This window comes from Papaver somniferum, chromosome 6 (genome assembly GCF_003573695.1).
Source record: "Papaver somniferum cultivar HN1 chromosome 6, ASM357369v1, whole genome shotgun sequence".
Classification (NCBI taxonomy): domain Eukaryota; kingdom Viridiplantae; phylum Streptophyta; class Magnoliopsida; order Ranunculales; family Papaveraceae; genus Papaver; species Papaver somniferum.
The window spans coordinates 131990715-132009554 of NC_039363.1; the positions used below are offsets into that span (position 1 = coordinate 131990715).

An 18840-nucleotide genomic window follows, 5' to 3' on the forward strand; every position below is an offset into this window, starting at 1 on the left:
AGTTATCCATATGAACACTTTTCTCTTAACCTTGTTCATCTTAACACTTCTAGATCAATTGATAATCAAATGAATCTAATTGTGTTACTCATAGATTTATTCAATTGTTAATATTCTCATAGAAGTATACAAGACACAATTGAAGCAAAACCGGATTGATTCAAAAGAATCTAATCATGAACATTTTAGCCACGATTTGCAAAGATTACATTCCTTAATTTATAAATGTATTTGCTCATGAGTTTGAAATCATACATAACCGATTTAATAACTTGAACCACTTAAGTTTGCAAACGGGTATGCGAACTTAAGTTCCAGACATTGGTCACAAGCCGACAGTTTACAAACGGGTAACAAACTGTAACTCCGGACCGAATTTAGTTGAAATTGTTTGTAAACGGGTACGCAAACTTGATTCCCGGACTTCAAAAGTTAAATCAGTTTGCGGATGGGTATGCAAACTTAAGTACCCTGACTTAAACAGTTGAATAAGTTTGCTAACGGGTATGCAAACTTCCGGTCCTGAATTCCGTCAAAACAGTTTGTACACTAAGTACACAAACCGTAATGTATCCAGACATGGGTTTTAGATCTTAACTCCCATTTCAATCATTGAAACATTCTTAGAAGACGACAATAGCTGTCTCACACAAACTATTAACTTGTAAGCAATTTTCAAGTGATCGAATGATCAATACGAAACATTCCGAGCCTACAACAAATGATTGTCTCACATAAATCATGTAAAATGTTATTGGGTAATTTTCACATGATCATCTTTTTACTTTCGTCAAGAATAATGATGAACATTGTTAAAGCAAAAAGCTTTCTAACACATATTTCGAGAAAGATATAAGCGAGTTAAACTCAGCTCGAAATATCAAATGTGTATAATGTAAAGTCTATATAGTTATACGACTTTTGTCTCAATAAGAGATAGAATAGAATAGAATTCTGAGTGATAGATGAGTTCAAGTCTCCACATGCCTTTTTTTGACGAAGTTCCATAAGCTCCCCTTAGTAGTTCTTCGTCTTCAATCGATGAACGCCGTGAAGTCTAAAGCTCAATTATACATTCTATCCTAATCCGAGACATAGCTATAAGTAGACTAGAAATCAAGACTTATAGTTTTGACAATTAAACTTGACAAACAAGCTTGAGATAACAACGCTTGTGAGTTCGACTGCGCAGTGCTCTAACAATCTCCCCATTTGTAAATTTTAGTGACAAAACTATCAATACATATGGATTACAAAATAAATAAACTTTGTCGTTTCTCATCCAAATGCTTGATTTCCTTGGTTCCTCAACATTCCTTGAATTCTTCGTCACTCCAAGTACTCTAGTGATTCTGAACGTGTTCAACTCAGCATCAAAGTTGTTGAAGATTCTTAGCCATAACAATAAGAAAACAATTGTTCTCAATTATTGTTATACAATGTCATAGTATTATTACACAACATCAAAGTTCAATTGTATCACAACTTTGACAATAATACTATGGTGATATTATCACTCCCCCTTAGTCAATACTTCATCTCACAATGAAAACCATTCCCCCTTACATAATGATCCGTAAACTATATATACATATGAGGCGTGAACTACAAAATAATTCTCCCCCTTTTTGTCAATATAAATTGGCAAAGGTATGAAAACTAGCGGATCATAATGAAATTCTCAAAGAGATACTTCATGACTAAAAAGGAACATATCAACTTTGTTTCGATGATTTCACATAGTCGAAACTTAGTTTATTCATCAAGGAGTTTATAAAGATACAAGATAACTCCTATAGTATTCCACAGCCGCATTCCACACAAAGATTTGACAATTAAGCATAAATACAATTAAGAACTCTCCCCCTAAAATGTCATTCCCAAAAGGAACAACAAGAGCGACCTTACTTTTACAAGAAAAGAAGGGTTTATTTGGACATTAAAAAATCTCATGAAACATGAATTTGTATCCAGAAAACTCAATTAAATTAACCACAAAGGAACCTTAATGATTAATTAAATCGAAAATGCTCAACATAAGAAAACTTATGGAGCCGTACAGTACTTTCACATAGAAGTGGATCAAGGAAAGATCAATACTGCGTAATATTCAAAGATTCATTCTATTTTACATCAATATTTTCATAATGATACCATAGACTTAATCTTTGAGATATAATTCAAAAGTTCATTCCATTTTCCATCAATATTTGGATAATGACACAATATACTTAACTTTTGACATATATGAGACAATCATAGTTCACGGACGTAAACACATATATCCCATAACATTATTTGCAATATATGAAACCAATAAAGATTAATACTGCAAAATCATCTTCCAAATAACTTAAGATTTAAATAAATAAATCTAAAAACATTGCAAGATGGAAATCGTTGGCAATAGCTATGTGTAATCACAATATATGCTATTCCAAACCCTAGTTATCCTTCTTAAAACACAAGAATAAATTCTCATAAGAAGTTTCTTAGACATTAAGACCTCTAAAAAATTCTTTATCATCCCCGAACTCCTTGTTGTCAACAGCCATTGGAACATAAGGTTCCTGAAGAAAGGAGTATTCCAACAAACCTTCTTGACTGATGCCGAACCAGGGCCTTCTGAATTTCAAGAGTCCTTAAAACAATAGCCTTTATTTTTTGAATCTCATTCCTTGTTTCCTTCAACTCTTCAAGAACATCATATTACTTCTGAAGATTAGAGGAGATAGCCCTTGGTTTCTTCATATTCTTCCTTTTTCTCTTTAACGTTGTAGAGGAATACGATTTATCTTTTTCCTTCATGATTAATGGCGTAACAATCATATTGATATCTTTTCCATTATAAGATATGATGCTTGAAGTCTCCATAGAATATATGGAATTGTGAGAGAAATACACAATTAAAGCTCTACAAGCAATCTTGTGATAAAAAAAGTTTTCAGAGAAGGAAAAAGGAATGTACGGTTACAGAACCTATATATATAATAGGATTCACGTACGACCAATCTATAACCCCAAACAAGGTAGAATTATCGATTTTAACCCTCTTTCAATGAATAAAAAAGGGAAACCTTTTCAATACCAATTTATGATATGAAAAGATCAACAGAATTCCGGAAAATAAAGAGAAAGTAAAATAAAAACAATAACTTTCTTTTCTTAAAACCTGATCTGTGCTCAGAAGACGGAACTACACGTGTATGAAGAAGGAAGCCTGAACTAGAATCTAACTAACAGGGGGTTAGTCCTCGAGTGATTTCGAGGGAGTTGAGTGTATTTTAAATCTCAGGGATTTTGAGAGAGTTTGAGAGAGTGTAGGGAGTTTGAGAGAGTTTTGTGTTTTTGAGTTCAGGGAGTTTGGGGGAGTGCAGGGAGTTTGAGAGAGTTTATTAGAGGGAGTTTGTGGGAGTTTGAGAGAGTTCACTCCTAACTCATTCTCTTTTAAGAAACAATAAATCCTTATTTGCAAATAACATTGATCTTTAATCAAAAGAAAAAAAATAAATGAAAATGATCACATCTCTGTATCAATAGTATGTTATTTTGTGCAACGAGATAATTTTTTTCCCTTCAATTTAACGGTCTCCATACAATTCTAACTCCCTTTTTTCACGAACATTTTCCCACATATCATCCGCTATACTCTTTGTCCATGCATTAGCTTCTTGACGTTGTTGTTCTTGAGTTTGTTGTGTCAAAATTTCATCGTCATTTACAAGCGTTGATGGATGTCTATCTTCCTCTTCCTCGACCGGAAACTCATCTGAACGACATTCTTTTCGTAAGAAGTTGTGTAGGCCTGCACAAGCTGTCATTATCTCCGCTTGCACCTGATACGGAAATGGAGGTTGAGACTTAAAGATCAAGAAACGAGACTTCACAACACCGAACAATCTTTCAACTACATTCCTCAAAGAAGCATGACGCATGTTAAATAATTCTTCAGCCTTTTTCGCATGATTACCCGTACCAGAAAATTCTTTCAAATGATAACGTTGGCCACGAAATGGTGTTAAACAATATCGTCGGTTTGCAAACCCACCATCCCCCAAGTAATATTTACCTGAATAAAACACAAAAAGAAAACTTTGTCAAGTAGAACCCGAATATAACTTAACCAAAAAACTCAAAACTTCACATTAGATAAAAGTAAAATTACCTTGCGGTATTTTCAGTCCATTTCTTTTTGTCATTGCGTCGTTAAGTATTTTCGAATCATGAGCAGACCCTTCCATCCACTGAGCACGTATATGAACTCCAACTCGAAGTTGCAAACCGCTAACACATTTTGAGATGTAATTCCATGTCGATTCCGATAAACGGCTGCATTTATTTTCTCTACCATTGCTGGGATATGTGTACCGTCCACAGCTCTAATGCAATCCTTAAAGTAAGGATAACATCGTGTACTCTCACGAATTTTAAATGGAGTTTCACTTGTTGGCTTAGCCATCATCCTCGGAGCTATAGAATTTAAAGCTCGCAACATCATGTTGAAGTTTTTACTAACTGTCCACCGAGAGCGACCAAATGTGCCACGTATTGTGCAATATCGTGAACTTTGGCCAACAACGAGTAAAAATGTACCAAGCATTTCTTCAATAGAAACACATCTTGTATCACATAATGATGTAGTTTCTCTAATAATACAACATAGTTTTAGAAAAATATCAGGGTACATCATATAACTTCTTCCATTCTATGGTGTGACATGTTAGCTACATTAATACTTAGACTAATACTAGAACTTAACAAAGCAAGGATAGTAATAACACCAAACAGTCTAATGTAAACATGATAAAAAAAATGTGATATAGATTACACAGTACTAACACGCAGAGCTACTTAGCCAAATTGTTAATCAAAGAAAATCCCTTAGCAACTCCTTGCAACAAAAGCACCGTATGAATTGGCTAAAACACGCCAATACGGAATGAAGTACGCCACTGTATTGAACTTTGGCATATAGAATAGAATAGAAGTATGTGTCTAAATAAGAGGACTTAACAAGTGATAGTGATTCTCAATGACACCCATGCAAAGTAGCAAGCCAATTAATGCATGATGACATAAAAAATTATGAAGATAGCTGTAAAGGAATTCTGTTTCACCGAAACACAGTTTCAGATTGTCCAATCTTTGCAGTACTAATACTTACCTGATCCTCTTGAAAGTTTTACGTTACACTTACAACTCAATATTCCACAACACACTCAAAAATCATAGCATTCCAACGGTTCATTAAAAAGATACATTACTCAGAACCCGACTACTTTCAATACGTGCATACAGAATTCAGTTCCGGATTTCTCACACTTTGGTGTACCTAAAGTGATCAGAACTTCATGAAATTTCTATAGTAGGAAACCTTCATATATACAAACATCATACTAAAATTTCAGCTTTGTCCGATAAGCGGAGAATGAGATAAATAGGAATCAGTCCCTTATTCGGGATTTAAACTCAGCAGACCATAGTCATATATTATGCAAGTTTTGCAGTAGCAAACGTGACCTGATCCGCGTGAAAAGTTTACTGTACTTCTATAACAAGGTAAACTACGACATAATCAAATTTCATCATATTTCAACGGTTGAATTTAAAGATATCATTATAACAAAAGCACCGTATGAATTGGCTAAAACACGCCAATACAGAATGAAGTACGCCACTGTATTGAACTTTGGCATATAGAATAGAAGAGAAGTATGTGTCTAAATAAGATGACTTAACAAGTGATAGTGATTTTCAATGACACCCATGCAAAGTAGCAAGCCAATTAATGCATGATGACATAACAAATTATGAAGATAGCTGTAAAGGAATTCTGTTTCCCCGAAACACAGTTTCAGATTGTCCAATCTTTGCAGTACTAATACTTACCTGATCCTCTTTAAATTTTTATGGTACACTTACAACTCAATATTCCACAACGCACTCAAAAATCATAGCTTTCCAACGGTTCATTAAAAAGATACATTACTCAGAACCCGACTACTTTCAATACGTGCATACAGAATTCAGTTCCGGATTTCTCACACTTTGGTGTACCTAACGTGATCAGAACTTCATGAAATTTCTACAGTAGGTAACCTTCATATGTACAAACATCATACTAAAATTTCAGCTTTGCCCGATAATCGGAGAATGAGATAAATAGGAATCAGTCCCCTATTCGGGATTTAAACTCAGCAGACCATAGTCATATATTGTGCAAGCTTTGCAGTAGCAAACGTGACCTGATCCGCGTGAAAGTTTTACTGTACTTCTATAACAAGGTAAACTACGACATACTCAAATTTCATCATATTCCAACGGTTGAATTTAAAGATATCATTATAATCAAATCATGCAATTTCTTACCAAGATCTTTTGAACCACAAATTATGGTTTTGACAGAGAGAGAGTACCCACAAAAAAAAACTATACACACAATCAAATTAAACAATCATGGATATCAAAGATATGAAAAACAATCAAAATAGTACACAAATCAAACTATTATAAACAATCATGGAGATCAAAGAAGAAAAAAAAACATACCTGGAAAAAAACGTTTCCTCTTCTTTCTCCTATGGTTTTCTACGCACCAAACTCCTTCCCAAATCTCTACTCTTTTGAGAGATTTGTTGTGAGACCAAAATACACTAAAAACTCCTTCGAACTCCCCAAAGCAACCAACTCCCTAGTATTGTAGGGTTTTATGACTAACAGGGAGTTCAAGAGCTTTTTTAAACTCCCCAGCGACTAATAGGTGTTTTCTAGAGAGTTTAGGAGACTCCTCTAAACTCCCCCACGACTAACGGAGATTTGGAGAGACTCCCTCAAACTCCCTCAGGACTAACAGGAAAAAACCTAAATACATTAAAATCTCTCGAACTCTCCCACGACTAACCTAAATACAGGGGTTAGTCGTGGGAGACGTACTGATATGAGAATACAAGATGTTGTAGCATAACAACATCAGCAATAATAGTGACAGACACCATCCCAATGACTCCGTGAACTGCATAAAGATACAACCACTCATACAACGCTTTCAAAGTCTCTGATTGAACGGCTGAATCCATATAAACTATGTATTTGTAGGTCCACCAAATGGTACTAACCAATAAAACACCACCATTTTGGTGATGTAACTTAAGAAGAAGTTGTTCCAGTTAGAGCTGATACAAAGCATCTGACATTGATATCAAGTGGAACTGACATTGGTACTACTGTTAGCAATACCTACTCCCATGCCATGGCTTACTGTAAATAGAAACCAGAAAACCACTAATAGGCAGCCATTACCCACACAATTAATGAATCACTCTACTTTTCATTCTTTCTTTTTCTTCATCTTCTTCTTCTTCATTTTTCCTGTGAAATTTGGGTTAGGAAAGCTTGTTGTGGACATACACAAAAAATGGGTGCTCAGCGAGATTACAGTAGACCCTCTTTTTTCAAAGTGATGTTTGGAAATTTCAAGAAAAAACTTGTAAGTTGCTCTAATTTCTCTTCTGTTCTAGCATCTTCATTTTCTCACCGATTTTGGAAATGGGTTTGTTTTATATACCATGTTCATTTTCTCAGAAATTTTTTGAACAACTTTACAGAAAAAAAAGGGCAAGTTTAGTTAGAAAAAATTTGGAAAATAATCGCTGCATTTTGAGTTAATTTCTTTTTCTTCTAATTTGTCTCCATTTTTTGTTTGGTCCCATAAAAAAAGAAGAGAAACAAGTGAAATCCTGTTCCGATCTATCATTAGTTATTTGGAAAAATTGTTGCTTTTAAGATGGTGAGGGTTGGACGAAGAAGATTTTCATCTATAATGTTGTATTACTTTTTTGATTAACTTGTAGTTGCATTAATTGTTGATTAAATACCTGAATTTGTTTACTATTATGACTCAATTATGCAGAAAATACCAGTAAATTTCATTGGGAAGTTTAAGGGGATGATACCCTATGATTCCATCCTTCGAAGTCCATTAGGAAGTTGGAATGTGAAGATTAGAGAAGAAGAAAATGGTGGTTTATCTTTCCGAAAAGGATGGCTTGATTTTGTTGAAGCACATTATTTAGGCCATGGGGATTTTGTTACTATGAAGTATATTGGTGATTCACAGTTTGCTGTTAAGTTGTATGGTATGAATGGATGTGAAAAGGTATTGCCTTCTACGAGTAGCAATGGCGTAAAATCGACTCCCTCAAGGAAGAGGAAAGAATATGGGGAAACAAGTAAGGGAAAATTCACTGATTATGGTTCCGAGGCTGATCACCATAAGTATCATGCAAGCAATAGTGGAAGATATTCGTTTTGTTCTGACAAAAGGAACGGTGAGTTGTTCTTGCAATATATGCATATTCCTCTCTTTATAAAGATTTATAGCTCAGCAGATTATTGTAATCCTATCTATCAGTTTACACATGTTTCTATGTATAATGTGCAGGTGGATTGTTTAAATGTGATGCACCGAAGAGAAAATCAACCGTCAATGAGGGAAGGACAAGAGTTGATCAAGCAGAGTGTTCGCGTAAAGGGCAGCCATATTTTCTCGTTATTTGGACAGAGAATAAGAAATATCAAATGGTGAGATTCCTTATATCATTTGAACTGAATGTACCATGTTGTTTATGGAGGTGTTAATGTTTTTCTTATAGTTGGTGATCTATGAATTCTACTAAAATTGAACTTCAACTGTGTGTAAATGATTTATGCCTTTTCCAGGAGATTCCCAAAAAGGTGGTAATGAAAATAGGAAGGACATTGTCTGATATTGTCGCTCTGAAAGACGCTAATGGTAGAATTTGGAATGTGGAATTGAAGAGATCTGAAGGCAAGGTTTGGTTTTACAAAGGTTGGAAGGAATTCGCAGAACATCACTCTTTGAGGGATGGCTATACTTTGGGAATCAGTTACAATGGGAATTCACAATTTTGTGTGTGTGTTACCAATTTTATGGAGCATTTAGAAGATTCTGGAAACCAAGGAGAGTCTAATCCTAAGAAAAGGTGCCGGTTGAGCAAAAGGGAAGAAGATGATGATGTTATTTGGGAGGACACACCTCCATCTCGAACTCATGTTGAAAGTAAGACAAATGAGGAAAAACCATCGTTGTCAGTTCCTGCTGGTCTCGATATCCCCATGCAACTTAACAAAGATAAGGGTAAAAAGTCTTTGGTCTCTGATGAAACCAGCTCACCATGTTTAGGAAATGAAAAAACTCCATCTGGTGAATGCCCACCCACTCTACCGGTTGTTAAAGAAGAAGAGAGTGAAGAGACGTCCGATTCACCTGACGCCCCAAAACTTTTCCATAAATCATCACGGAGAGCTGAAGGCAATGAAAGAGTGGCTGAAGTAACTAAGTTATTCAAGTCTCAGACTCAATATCCTTTCTTTGCAGTTTATATGCGAGCTTCCTATTTAACTAACGCATATCTGGTGAGAGATCTTGGCCTAAAAACTTCACTGTTTAATATGCATATTTTTCTAATTTTTGTCTGGAAAGGAATTTTATATGCTTAGCTACCAATCATGCATAAGTTTCATACTAAACACCAAGTGGATGATGTACCTAAGTGTTAGGATATCTACAATGCACAGCATAAATAGAATTCCAGGTTTTTTGTAGTAGTGTGAACTCAGAACAAGTTTACTATACTAGATGAGGTTTTTTAATTTCCATCTAAGACTAGTAAGATCTGCACTGCTGATGGCATTGATAGTTGGTCCACTAGCTCCATAAAAAAATGACATTATCTAGATATAACTTCCTCTGCTGCGATCTGCTAAAACCTTTAGTTTCTTTACTGGTTAGTCTCTTGCCTGCAGCCAATACGGTCGTGCTCCGTAGTGGTTGCCTGCAGTATCAAAGATAGTTTTTCCACATCATACAAGTTCTTCACTGGATATAATTGCCTATAATTGACCTGTAATTGCCTAACACAAAACTTAGTCTGTTATGTGCCTATAATTGAAGTGTTAATACGAGTTGCAGTTCAATTTTGTTCGCATTTTGACTTTGCCTTGAGGTTAGTGGTGTACTAATGAATGATCTGCACTGCAGAAAAGGATTCTTAAAACTTGCTTTTCCAATCACATGGTTGCACCTACTCTTTTAAACATGCCAGCGTTGTAGCAGCCTTTTGAATATTGGTTTTTCATCCTTTTTTTCTTTTTAGTTTTTGTTTTTATAGGCTTACTTGCATGAAACCATGTTTATCCAACTTCGAACAATAGCGAGTTGTTGTATCGTTGTCTCATCTGTTGATCAGTAGCAAACTCAATAGCTGAAGCACAAGGTCACTTGACCAATAAATGGGTTGGGTCCTCAAGTTCCGCAATAAGACACATAGGACATGCATTGCAAGGTTCCCCTTATTGAAAGAACATCATCTATACACCAACATTGCTGTAATTCCCCATTTTGTGTCACCTATACCTGTGTTTATCTTTCTGTTGCAAGAATAGTCTTAAGTCCATACTCTAATCTATTACTAATTGATTAGAGAAGTATATTCCAGCAATCATTAGATTGGAGGAAATTCACTGTTGTCAGCAATGCTTTCTCCACAGGCTTTTAGCTTTTGAAGCCTACCCTGCCTTCTGGTTACATAGAAAACCCATGATTTTGGGGTTGTCACTCTTTCAATCTACAAAAACAGATATTACTAATTTGCCAATTATCTACGTGGTGTGTTGCCTGAAAAATGAAATTTTTTCCTACTTGTGAAGCATATTCCTAAAAGCTTTTCCAGGAAACATCTACCAAAGACCATAAAGAATGTCATGGTTCGAAGTTCAGACAATAAAGTGTGGACTCTTGGATACTGTATCAGAGGTTATGCAACGCAGTTCTCTAACGGTTGGACTTCTCTTAGACGACATTTAGGTCTAACAGCTGGAGATGTTATTGTCTTTGAGCTGCTTACAGGAAAAGATAAAGAAATGAGAGTTTCTATTATCAGGGAGATCGACAATGTGCTCACCAAGATTTGATCGGGGTACAAAGAGGCATTCAGGGCCGGCCTTGGGCCAAAGTGGCCGAAGTTTAACTTTAGGCGGCAATCCCAAAGGGGCAACAAAATAGATACTCCTTATATTTGGTAAAAAGTTCCTAATTAAGGATAGAATTTGAAATTAGAGGAAAGAAAGGGTCTTTGTTTCTCTTCCTAAAACATTTCCGAACATATACACCAGATTTCCTTATATTTGGTAGAAAGTTCCTGGTTCTATGGACCAAAAACTCTCAGTAATTAACACTCACCTAAAATTTCTCAAGCTCATAATATTATCTTTTCAAACTTGGGCCTTGGTGGATATAAGTTTCGCCTAAATATAGATTCGTTCATATGATTTTTTTCGAACCGTGTTTCAGGGCATACCGAAAAATTTCAGGGAATATCAAATAAGGACAAAAGCGGGTCATTAGATAGTAATCTTCAAAGCCCCTTAACAATATATTTTGCTTAATGACAAAATTGCCCTTATTCATTTCTTTTTTAAAGATTTCCTTAAAAGAAGTTAGTAATTTTTTATAAAATAAAGAAAATTATTTTTATAGAAATAAGAAAGAAAAAGCTTGAAAAAAATTCATTAATTTTTTTTTTAAGAGATAGAAGAATTGTCTAGCTAGTAACGATGTCAGTAACGGTGTTGTAAATTTCTTTTTTTATAGATTAGGAGTCACTATTTAAAAGGGGTTGGGCTCAGCTTATTGCTCGGCTACCAACAAAAGTTTCGTATCATTAATCCATAATATTAAAAAAAATAGTTTTTAAAAATTTAGATAAAAATAATTTTTTTTTGAAATATTATTTTAAAAAAAATATTAAAATAGAAAATAATATTTTTTTTAAAAATTAGATTATTTTTATTAATATTTAATAATTAATTTTTATGAAGTTAAAAAAATATTTATTTTTTAAAAATATTAAGTTTCAAAAAAATAATTATATTAATAAATTAATTGAGGATAAATAAATAATTTACCGATCTTTAGATACCCCTATATACGAGAATCATTTTGTATGCCTCTTATATGCCCTAAAACAGAGTTCTTTTTTTCGGGCATTAATTTGTTATGCATGGATCATTTTCGTCTCTTAATCAATTTATTAGTGTATTTTATTCTCGTATGTATTATATTAGGATATGACCCGTGCCGTCACGGCACGGGGTTGGATTGTGCTAATGGAGAACATGATTTTAGATCGACTTATGTTTCTCGCTACATGATATGTTCACCATACCATATTATAATAATAGGCACCACGGATTTATGTTTAATTGGAATTGGTATGACACGCATTACGGTGTCAATTTCATTTGTAATTCATCGCGGGACAGTGTGAAAGTGGGAACATCCCTTCTTGCCGCTCTAATTATATGCCATCAGACTTCGATCCATGTTTGGGTAAGGAAAGATGGATTGTTTCCACTTTCCACTCTATAATTATAACTGGGTACTTCCATTGACGTGGAAAAATATAAATTCCAAAATTAAGTCATTCCCACTTACAAAATCAATAGATCAGAAGACAGTGATACTTGATACACTCACACGACATTTTTACTGCTTGAAAAGAAAACAAAATTGTAACTGTCGGCGACAGATTTAAGTCAATGAGCCCGGAATCTTTAGTAACTCAAAAACCTTGTGTATGAGCTTCATGGAGCCATTTATCCTATGAACAACAAAAAATGTGGACAACAATTAGAAAGACCATTCCCCTCTGGACCCAAACTAAAGTTCAAATTCACCTAATAACGATTATAACCAAAAATTAACTTGTCGCCGGTAAAGAAAAAAATAGTCATGTTTGAGTTTTTATCTAGAATTGGATTACATAGTGGGCAGAGAGGCAATTAATTGTCTGTATTTCCAAGTCAATTGTTAGTCTGTATTTCCGATGATAGCTGCTAGTAACATACATACCCGTTCAGTCAGAAGTAGAATTTTCGCCAAAACATAGACGTCTGAACACCAACCAAGTTCAGTTAGAAGTAGAATTTCAACATATGTAGCATACATCTATGAGGCATGGATTTCTTCCGTCTTCCTCAGTTCCCAACAGAGCAGAAAATTACACATATGAATGAATCAACATCTTACTCAGGAGACATGGTAGTAGTCCTTTAAGAAAAAAAAAAATTCTATAATCATAAAGTAATTAAGTAAACCAAATCTAACTTCATGCTTGGATCTAGTTTGTTATAGTTTTGAAACATCTATACAAACTACTCTCATGCCTAACCCAAAAAGTATAAACAATTTAATAGTTTGCCTGTAATCTAAACCATGCTCCACAACCTTTTAAAGTTTCAAGGCTTCCTTGTTTTCTCGAAAATGGAATTACATGGTCGAAAGAAAACAAAAACTACTATTGCAATTATCCAAGAATTTCTTCTACAATACTTAATCTCCTTCAATGAATTCTACAGAACGGGACTTACCTTTGCATTTATTCGACTAACTTCTGACCTCTGCATATAGAGTTTATGATTATCTCTGTAAACAAAATTCAATATTTGATATCGGAGAGTAAGTAACATATATTTACTTAAGTCAATGTTTATAAGAATTCTTACGATTGTGAAAATACTATTTAGGGTTATGTTTCTCTTTGCTTGCTCTCTTTGAGTAAAAAGACCATGCACGTTCATCTCTACTAAAGCTTTTGCCTGGAAAGAGAACCGAAAAAGAACCACTGAAATTGATTTTACAAAGCTAACTACAATTGTATTTTTTGGTTTTACTCTTTTTAGGCATCCTAACTGGTTAGATAGAAATTGTGGAGACATGGATATCATTTGCTTATCTTCTTCCATTCTTTTTTACTAAGGATTTTAAATGGCTATTCAAAATTCCCATAAAAAAAATATTCATGGATTCAATTAAAGAACTTCAAACACAAAAAAACCTATAATGGCAAAAAAAAACAAATAGTTACAAAGATTGGTCGATCATTAGGAGATGACGCTTGGAGACGAATTTTCAGTTGCGAGGATGAGAGACATTTGAGAATAAAATGTGGGTGCAGAAGCATCTAATGCTCAATTATTGTTCTCAAGATTAGAGAAACACTAATTATAACAGATGGTCAATACTGCAACAGTGACATAACACAAATTGAAACATGGCTTACCTCCGGTGTCAGATGTTGATATTGTTAAGTAGGGATTGAAATAACGGACATAACTACATGATCTTTAAGGGATAAGTCAATCTATTCACACAGTCAGGGTTGAAAAGTTTATAGTCAGGGGTTGGACTAATGACAATGGGTGTCACAGGATGACTTCTTAAATCATAAAGTAATCTAGTTAATAATCATGGTTATTGTAACCTTGAGTATCAGATTCCTCCTTCTAAAGCACATTCATACATATAGATTCCAGTATGTTACTGGTTATACCTGGAGTATTATTCGTAGATTGACAAAACAAACTCTTTCCTACCTTGAATGTCAGCTCATCTAATGCTGGATAAGCAACAATAATCATTTATGTTGTATGGGCATCGAGAAGACTACTAAGAGCTTCAGTGCCACATCTAAGGCCTGGAATTCAGAGTGGGGGTCTACATTACAGGAACAAATACAATAAGTAAGCACATAAATCATATAAATCTTATGATTCCCAATTTTCTAATGCAAAGAACCAAGAGTAGTAAACTTAAACCAAATGCAAAGTAAACATATGGCCTTTGTATACTACCTCGCCACATTCAAATGGCTTGAATGGTGGAACTCGGGTTTAACAACAACAGAAGAACACCCCTGCACCTAGAAATATGAGAGAATCTAATTAGTCTAAAATGATAACTTACCTTTGTAAACTCAAACCACATGCTCATGTTCACATCGCATCTTCAAGCATTTTCACAACAAAACCAACCCCAATTTCACCAATCAAAAAATGCAGAAATACTGAATCCTATCCAAATAAAAATCATTAACGAAAAATTCTCATTCAGGCATTCCATCAAACTGTGGACACACGAACTACGCGGGGTCCGAATGCCCACAATCAATCATTAAAGTCTAAAGAGATTACGATGATGATACCCTGATGTGGATTCATTGGCTCAAAATCCACGGGTTTATCATGGCCTCCTCCAACTTCCCCGTGCGTAGCGATTATGCATGGGGTACAAATATAAAAGGAAAATAACATATATAAGCAGATACGTGCAGAGCTAAATGAATGTAAAGTGCTGAAATGTAAATAAGACCAAGGTTTACGTGGTTCAGCACTAAGGCCTACGTCCACGGGGTTTGTTGTTCTACTATATGTTGTTCACGGTTACACGAATAGTTGAATGACTTTTGGTTTACATATTTCTCTCCACTATGGGATGAACTTACCTTTGCTATTCTCTCTCTCTCTCTCTCTCTCCTGATGTTTTTTCGATCCCCCTCCCTCTTTGTGGAGATTGGGTATTTATTAGGTTGGAATGTGGGACCCATCTCTGAAGACCGTTGGAACCTTATCTTCTCGTGTCCTTGCGTCCATCACGCGGAGGTCTGCGTTTCCCCCTCGATCCCGCGGAGGCATCTTCGCTCGTTCCATAGGTCGGTCGACACGTGCACTGCTCAGAGTGTTTAATGCGGGTGGTTGAGGGGTCTGCTCATGTCAGACAAGTGTCTTCTGCCCATGTCAGTCCGTGTCAGCTGATTTTCTCTCCACCGTTGATCTTAGCTCCTCTTTTGGGGATGAGATAAAGCAACTCCTAGGGGTTTATTTGGTGCTTCGTGACGCATCGTGTTTTGATGTTTTGGCTTGCATGCTTTCCACGTACCTTTCTGTATACACGTGTCCGATAGTGAGATATATGTGTACACAATTTGCCCCTTTTCTTCGGGCTTAACTGACTAATGGGTGCCTTGAAGAAAAACTATCGTCGCGCATTCTTCTCACTCCTAATAACTTCTCCTAGATACTTGGGCACGTCTTTTATTCGTGCATTAACTGCTTATGTAACGGGCACATTTTCCTATTTCTCCCTTAATTTCCTCTTTTCTTTCGGGTATTTTAAGGATAGAGAGGAAATTTAATTTCATTCTTCCTAAACACTCTCTCAGTTCATTCTTCCTTTAAATTTCCTGCCTGCCTTCATTAAACCTGTGACCTTAAATTCTTTGTCAGTCTTCATTGCACCTGTGATCTTAAATTCTGTCAGTCTTTATTGCACCTGGGATCTTCCCCTGTTCGTTTCTTCTACTTGTTGTTTTTGCCGGTGAGTTTTTCTTTTCTTGATTTCACTGTTTTATGCCGTGTTGATTTGTGAATTTTCTGCTATTGTTGTTCCTTGTTTGTGATGAAGAACTTTTTCTGATGCTTGCATACTAGTTTGCCCCTGTTCTTCATCTTAAATTAAGGCAGCCATTACTTCGAGGGTGGAGTATTGAGATTGTATCCTAATTTTAGGGTTGCTATGTTATCGTGGTTGTATTGCTATGAATGTGTTTTTTTATTTTTGGTTATCGTGTGTAACTTGTTCTTGATTTTATTTTTTCCGCAGCCATGTCTGACCGTCCGCGGCCTACTTATGAGACTCCTGATTCTAGGTTGTCGAGATCTCCTCAGCATCGAGAGTCTCAAGATGATGTTCGTCGGAGTCGAGTTTCTTCCGGAGCGAGAGCCTCGTCTTCTCGGGAAGAGATTCCTCCGATAATTCCGTCTGGTTCACGGAGAGTCTTTAATCACTCAATGGTGCGTCCTCGTGAAGATACTCGGAGTACGCAGGCTCCTCCCCGCGCTGTTGCTTTTGACGTTCCTCCTTTACGTTCGTTAGTGCCCGAGCATCATCTACGGTCTTCTCCAACTTTTAAAGGGAAGAATACAAAGGGCGTAGCTCCTAGGGCTGAATCTTCAAAGAATCCCCCCGTGAAGAGAAAAGCGTCTGAAGCGTTTGTTAATTCATCCGGCCCCGCCGAGGAGGATGAGTCTGCTCCCTTGATACGCAGTGTTTCTGTTAGCAGGAGAAAAGTAACCTTCAAGCATATCGATCTTGAAATATTCAAGGAGAAGCATGAGCTCCAAGCCTTCGGGGTTCGTTTCTATGCTCCCGAGGATGATATTACGTATGAGCTGATCTCTAAGTACGAATTCGATGAATTTCACTTGTTAACGACGGTTGGGGCCTTCGAGGCTGGTCTGATGCTGCCGTTGTACAAATCGGGTGATTCCTTCTACTACGACGTGCTCGCTAGTCGTGAGGGTTCTTCCACAAATACTCATAGCCGTTCCGTATCCCAACTATCGGGGAATTATCTCCGCGCCCTGAAGGAATGTTATCTGCGTAGTAAGGGGGAAACGTCGATGACTTGCTACGTCCCCAATCCCTTGGAGAAGGAATGGTACACTCCTGAGAATTTCAATAACTCCTTCGGTGATTACGTCAATAGCAGGAATCGCAAGCCGTGGAGTGTCAGCCTTCGGAATCTTCCTGCTCCTCGAGGCGAGATTCGTCTGTTAAATGAGGTCAGCGATGCCAAGCTGAAGTATGTTCCTGGCACGGAGGCGTCCAGTCGTCGGAAACTCTTCCCCGCGCGAGAAAGGATCAAGCGCGATTATGACTACGAGTGGCACGCCACTGTCATTGAGATAGTTGGTCCGTGGGCTTACGGTTGGATTCCCGGTTCCCGCGGATGGCGGCCAACCGAGAATAGTAAGCCGCGCGAATCTCCTCCCGCTCGCTATGGAGATTTCTGCCCCTGGCGTCTGAACTTTGCGGGCATGAATTTTCCTTATGCCCTGGATGTCGTAGAGGGAGACGAGGAGGATGGTTCCGGTGCTATACTCCCATCGAAGAATATCTCAGCTGCTCAGGTACGCAGATTCTAGCTGTGTTTCGTTTTTATAACTTCCATCGGACGGGAAGAATAATTCCTTTGTGGTGTCGGTTTCAGGTATTGAAGAAGAAAAAGATTAGGCCGAAGCAGTCTTCTACTATGGTGGTGGGCGAGGTTGAGGCCCAAGAAGAAGTTACTAGTCCCGTGAACGAAGAGTTTGCTGAGGACGAGATTACAGATGGGGAGGAACGTACTGGTACCTCCCCTATCAATGCCGAAGAGGAAGTCTTCGCTGGTCCCGCCGGTGATGGAGGAAGGAACAAGGGTGTAGTGGCGGATGATGTTGTCATCGAGGATGTTTCCGTCCCTGCTGGTGATGTCATGGATACCCTCCCCACTTCTCAAGAATTTTCTTTCGATCGGATGTATTCCACGGGGGAGTTCTTTGACGAAGCCCTCGATTTTCCCGAGGACTTCTCTTTACTTTCCCCTAATGACGATTGGGATGTTCTTGGTGGTGATGGTAATGGTGATGCTGCTGTAGAAGGTGTTGGTGCGGAGGAGCCTGCTGTGCATGTAGGCGCGGGAGAACATGCCAACGTTCATGCTGAGGGGGTCGAGTCGGTCAAAGGAAAATCTGTTGTTGACGCGCCCGCCGATAGTCTTCCCCAGTCGCCGATGTCTGAGGGTGAGGATGCCATCATGAGTTGGTTTAAGGAGAAGAATCTTCTGTTTGTCTCTCATCCTGCTCCTGTGGTTGTTGGGGAAAAGGAATCAACCGCGTATACCCGTCGCATGATGGAGATGTCTTCGGAGGCGCAGGTGTCTGAAGCCTGGGGAAAAAGGTTGACCGTTCCCGAAGCTACCCTCGTGTCGGAGCCTCCTACTTCTGTTGCCGATATGATGGCTATTGACGACGGGTATCAATATGGCTTCCCGCAACAGCGTGTGCTGGAGGTAAATTTTCGTACATGCTTGTTCGTGAGAATAGGACGCTTCGGTTGAATAATGTTTTGTCATTTTGACGTGTAGATGATGAGGAGCGAGC

General features: G+C 37.2%; 1 protein-coding gene and 1 long non-coding RNA gene across 2 annotated transcripts; one reads left to right on the top strand and one right to left on the bottom strand.

Annotated features, from left to right (window-relative positions):
- The first annotated feature begins 7231 nt into the window (after positions 1-7231).
- On the top strand, positions 7232-11202 carry LOC113289347 (B3 domain-containing transcription factor VRN1-like). The gene is made up of 5 exons (XM_026538584.1): positions 7232-7486; positions 7910-8327; positions 8441-8580; positions 8719-9435; positions 10729-11202. Exons 1-5 carry the CDS (start codon positions 7415-7417, stop codon positions 10990-10992), a joined length of 1611 nt encoding a protein of 536 aa, XP_026394369.1. The 5' UTR covers positions 7232-7414; the 3' UTR covers positions 10993-11202.
- Positions 11203-12530: 1328 nt separating this feature from the next.
- LOC113286197 lies at positions 12531-13910 on the bottom strand. Its single transcript, XR_003329159.1, has 4 exons — positions 13585-13910; positions 13450-13504; positions 12932-13129; positions 12531-12680 (listed from the first exon to the last, which is right to left on the bottom strand). It is a non-coding gene; the product is annotated as an uncharacterized LOC113286197 (long non-coding RNA).
- Positions 13911-18840: the final 4930 nt, after the last annotated feature.

What these genes read in the sequence shown, in the direction of transcription:
- LOC113289347 (XM_026538584.1), top strand. Translation starts at nt 7,415, where the DNA reads ATGGGTGCTCAGCGAGATTACAGTAGACCCTCTTTTTTCAAAGTGATG. An exon ending in AGAATAAGAAATATCAAATG is followed by an intron (nt 8,581 to 8,718) that starts GTGAGATTCCTT and finishes TGCCTTTTCCAG; the next exon opens with GAGATTCCCAAAAAGGTGGT. An exon ending in ATTTAACTAACGCATATCTG is followed by an intron (nt 9,436 to 10,728) that starts GTGAGAGATCTT and finishes CTACTTGTGAAG; the next exon opens with CATATTCCTAAAAGCTTTTC.